Source organism: Gadus macrocephalus, chromosome 4 (assembly GCF_031168955.1).
Source record: "Gadus macrocephalus chromosome 4, ASM3116895v1".
Classification (NCBI taxonomy): domain Eukaryota; kingdom Metazoa; phylum Chordata; class Actinopteri; order Gadiformes; family Gadidae; genus Gadus; species Gadus macrocephalus.
This window is the reverse complement of record NC_082385.1, coordinates 4,399,254-4,404,253: the sequence shown is the minus strand read 5'-3', so window position 1 is coordinate 4,404,253 and position 5,000 is coordinate 4,399,254. Positions and strand designations below refer to the sequence as shown.

Below are 5,000 nucleotides of genomic sequence, written 5' to 3'. Positions count from 1 at the left end.
CACTCAGGGTGGAACACGATCTAGAACCACACACACACACTCAGGGTGGAACACGATCTAGAACCACACACACACACACTCAGGATGGAACACGATCTAGAACCACACACACACACACACACTCTGGGTGTGTGTGTGATGAGGTATAATGAGGTATGAGCCTAGGTCAGAGAGGGTCTACCTTGACGCGGTCGCTCCTGGCGTTGAAGAGGCCGATGCGCCTCACGTTGGCCAGGATGGGGTCGGTGGCGTCGTCCAGCATGTTGTGAGTCGTCACGGGGGGCAGGGTGTGTCTCTGGGGGCACAGGTGGGGGGGAGAGTGAGCCAGGGAGAGTGTATATGTGTGAAAGAGAGTGAGAGTGGGAAAGAGAGTGAAATAGTAAGTGTGGAGGAGAGAGAGAGTAAGCGAGTGATTGAGTGAGTGCGAGCACAAGAATTATTGCATGAGGAGAGAGAAGAAGAAGAAGAAATTAAACAATATAATTGGGAATTGCAGTAAAGCAATTCCAGCAAAGGTCTTCCATGAGCCTCATGAAAATAATTACCCCAATACATTAAGACCGGCTCTGTTTCATGGAACTGAGTCAAGTTCTCAACAGACTATATTTGATACTGCTATCGCAAACAAAATCCGGATTTTTGTGTCCGTTTAACCCAAACTTATACAGTGTAATCAACACATAAATTCTCCTACTGCACATGACGTGGGACTGATCCACATCATGGCTGCCGCCGCAGGTTTTAAACCAACCTGAAACCTGGACTGGAAAATCAATCGCATTTATGCCCACAAAATGGTTCCTGAACACCCCTGAACCGCGTTTAATGAGAGGGGGCGATGATCCGTGGAGAGTAACCTTTTGGACTCATCACTTCCGTATCGATCTGCAACGCATGAAATATGTTAGAGGCTAATGATGTCTGATCACCACGTTACTGTGACTCACACTGCTGTTGTTGTTCAAGGAGGTTTCAAAAAGGTTGGGAGAACAAATTGGATCGGATCGACAACTTTGGAGATTCAATTTTGGTTTACCTTCCAACCTGTGAACTGTAACTTTGTTACTATGAACTGTGTTAATATGAACTGTTTAGTCATTTAGCATTGTGTCGCATCTTATCCTAGCTATTAGACGGGGAATGGGTTAACATATCGATTGTTAGTGCTTGGCACTTGGTTCTATGAACATCCTTACCGACAGCGATATAGTGTTGTTTCGCTTTCTTCTGACAAGTGCACTTATTGTGACTCGCTTTGGATAAAAAGGTCTGCTAAATGCTCTAAATGTATATGTAAAATATCTTAAAATAGATTTATATTACTATATTAAATCGATGTATATTACTGGAGCGTATATTTTCATTAGTGGAGGGGATGCCCATCGCCCTAGGAGGCCTACAGATCAGCTGCACTGGGGATCGAACCCGGTACGGTACGGTTGGGGGCAGAACAGCCAAGCCTCTACACTGTCCGCCTACGCCTTCTTGAATGGACTGATTCTCCTGTGTGGACTAACGCATTCGGGCTTCTGTCCACTTGCGTGATGAAGAGCTCCTCTATGTTATGCGTGGAAACGTTTTGAACCAGTGATGGTAAATATAATAAAAATCTGTGTGGCGTGTATTAGCACATGAAGTGATGGAGAGGTGTGTGTGTGTGTGTGTGTGTGTGTGTGTGTGTGTGTGTGTGTGTGTGTGTGTGTGTGTGTGTGTGTGTGTGTGTGTGTGTGTGTGTGTGTGTGTGTGTTAGAGCGAGAGTAATAGATTTAATAGAAAATTAATCACAGCTACGTTTCCCATTCACAAGTTTGTCCCCCGCACTATTTCCATTAAACCCCCCCTCGATCAATTCCCCCCCGGCATTCCATTTCCTGGAATATTGACGCGGACATAAATTCCTTTAATTGAGAAAGGTTCCGGTATCGGCGGCTCTGCCTTTAAGAATGCCATCGACCAGCGAGGGCACCCACATCCTCTCCCTCGACCAATCACGTGGCTCGGCCGGGATGTGATTACCTCATCACTCTCATTCGTTCATTCATGTTTGCTCAGGGGAATCCCTGGCGTGGTGATGGATAGATAGAGGCACCGTGACACTTCACACCGTCCAGGACGAGAGTGGAACTCCCTCTGGGCTCAAGGCAGCACGTGATGAGAGGAGGATGGCGAACTAGGACACTGTTTAGACGGTGTGGTTTACTATTTTTTAAATAAATAGTAAATCAACATCCTTCCTGTTGTAGCTGCGAATAAACTTCATTTCAAATTTAACTCGTACACACGAGATAAGGGCACATCATAAAATCTGACATTTGCATATACATTTGAAGACTTAAAAGGTTTATATACATTGTTAGTGTAGCTAAGGCGTAATAAGACGTAATATTCACCCACAGCAACGGTGACTTATTACAATAAATATAAACCAAAAGCACAACAGAATGACGTGTGTGTGTGTGTGTGTGTGTGTGTGTGTGTGTGTGTGTAACAGCACGCCATTCATCTATTTGATGGTAAATCAATTGCTTATTTCTGCTCTGAGAGACGATGGCAGCAATCCAATACAACCAGGCCACGAGATTCAACAACAATGAAGAGGAATCTGAAGAGAAATGTGCAGGATTGGAAGAAGAAGAGGATGTAGAATATGAAATAGAATTTGAACAGAAAAGGAAAGAGGGGAGCCCGCCAGCCAGCCCCGGTAACCTGAGTGGCATAGATGGCTCTCTTCATGATGCTGAAGTCATCGCGGTCCAGGATGTTGTTCATCTCTGGGATTTCCCCCCTGCACACAAACAATTATAAATGATATGTTTGAAATTATATTGATTAACATTTGACCTATTCATCGCATAGCTATCAAAGTCATCACTCCTTTCTGCCTGGCTTGCTAAACTCTCTTGTACCGGTTAATATAAATAATGGAACAGAACTAGTCCTAGTGGGTGTAGGAGAGAAGGGTCGTGTAGAGAGGAGCGGGACCCACTTCAGCAGAGCCTCGTACAGACGCTTCCCAAACTTCTCCTTCATGCCTTGGGCCGTGTCCCTGGAGGGGGACACAAGACAGGGGAGTGAGACAGGAGAGTGAGACAGGAGAGCATCCCTGGAGGACAGGAGAGTGAGACATGTCTCTGGAGGACAGGAGAGTGAGACATGTCTCTGGAGGACAGGAGAGTGAGACATGTCTCTGGAGGACAGGAGAGTGAGACATGTCTCTGGAGGACACAAGGCAGGAGAGTGAGGCAGGAGAGTGAGACATGTCCCTGGAGGACAGGAGAGTGAGACATGTCTCTGGAGGACAGGAGAGTGAGACATGTCCCTGGAGGACACAAGACAGGAGAGTGAGGCAGGAGAGTGAGACATGTCCCTGGAGGACAGGAGAGTGAGACATGTCTCTGGAGGACAGGAGAGTGAGACATGTCCCTGGAGGACACAAGACAGGAGAGTGAGACAGGAGAGTGAGACATGTCCCTGGAGGACAGGAGAGTGAGACATGTCTCTGGAGGACACAAGACAGGAGAGTGAGACAGGAGAGTGAGACATGTCTCTGGAGGACAGGAGAGTGAGACATGTCCCTGGAGGACAGGAGAGTGAGACATGTCTCTGGAGGACACAGGAGAGTGAGACAGGAGAGTGAGACATGTCTCTGGAGGACAGGAGAGTGAGACATGTCCCTGGAGGACACAAGACAGGAGAGTGAGACATGTCCCTGGAGGACAGGAGAGTGAGACATGTCTCTGGAGGACAGGAGAGTGAGACATGTCTCTGGAGGACACAAGACAGGAGAGTGAGACATGTCCCTGGAGGACAGGAGTGAGACATGTCCCTGGAGGGGTACAGTGTGCACGTGTATGTGCGCTCACGTGTGTGTGTGTGTGATCCTACTTTCTTACCAAAGCTGTTTGCGTATGGCCTGTCCCTTCAGGGACTCCACGTTAAAGTTGTTTGTTTTAGCGGGCATGATGAAGAACACCACAACGGTGACATCTTCCTTATGGACCTGGGGGGGGGGGGGGGGGGGGGGGGGAGGGAGGGAGAGAGAGAGCGAGAGAGAAATGAAGATCAGAACTTAGTACCACTGGCCCTCTTAAAAAGTCACTGTAAAGCGTGAGGCGTGCGATGCTAGCCCCGCAGAACAGACAGAAACCGTAGAGAGCCTTGATGAGGCTTGATAGAGCTAGCAACCTCCGTACTCTGAGCAGGTAATTGAGTTCAGAGCCTGAACAAGGATCGATAAGACTTGATAGGGCTAGCAGCCTCCTCACTCAGGTAGTTCGTTAAGAGAGCCTGTATAAGGCTTGAAAGGGGTAAGCTTCTTACTCTGAGCAGGTAGTTAGTTAAAAGATCCTAAGTAAGGCTTGATAGGGGTTCGCCTCTTACTCTGAGCAGGTAGTTGAGTCTTGAGAGAGCCTCCAGGAAAAGATCCGCTCCCTTGTTGGAGAACTCGTAACGGCCGGCGATGAAGAAGTACAGCGTCTTCTCCAGGTTGAAGTCCAGATGTCTGCCAGGGAGGATGGGACACATAAAGGTAGACTCAGCATATTATCAACGTAAAAATTATCTTTATATATCCTGCAATAACTGGCATCATATATTTTTTCACAATAATTTGTATAACAATTTAGTCTAAAACTGCATTCTGCATTTTGGGTTGAATTCCCTTTAACATTCTGTTTTATAAGAAAAGCCTGAAGTCCTAATTGAAGTCCTAATTGACACTTCTACTCACCCGTAGAAGTGTCCCCTGACAAACTCCTGGATGCGGGCCTTGCTGCTGCAGTGCATGTTCTGGAACTCGTGCATGGCGGAGAACTTCTTCACGTTCAGCCCGTTGGGGGTGATCACGTCTGGACCGAGGAACAGAGAAACAGGACCAGGGTGAGGGGCTGAAGAACACGGACAGGGTTACACGGAATACAAGAAATGCACAGCACCGGTGTCGCGGTGAAGGCGGCCCCCCTACCTGGCTTCACCACGAGACCGGCTGCAAGGTTCCTACG

At 47.7% G+C, this 5,000-nt stretch overlaps 1 protein-coding gene across 1 annotated transcript in view; it reads right to left on the bottom strand.

Moving 5' to 3' along the window:
• Nucleotides 1–5,000, bottom strand: part of gys2 (glycogen synthase 2) — a 15,036-nt gene that overhangs the window by 3,429 nt on the left and 6,607 nt on the right. Inside the window, exons 6-11 of the mRNA XM_060048698.1 lie at nt 4,730–4,847; nt 4,381–4,501; nt 3,894–4,000; nt 2,987–3,046; nt 2,707–2,785; nt 182–295 (exon numbers count right to left, since the gene is read on the bottom strand). Of these exons, the coding sequence (XP_059904681.1) occupies nt 182–295; nt 2,707–2,785; nt 2,987–3,046; nt 3,894–4,000; nt 4,381–4,501; nt 4,730–4,847 (599 nt within the window). The remainder of the gene's footprint in view (nt 1–181; nt 296–2,706; nt 2,786–2,986; nt 3,047–3,893; nt 4,001–4,380; nt 4,502–4,729; nt 4,848–5,000) is intronic.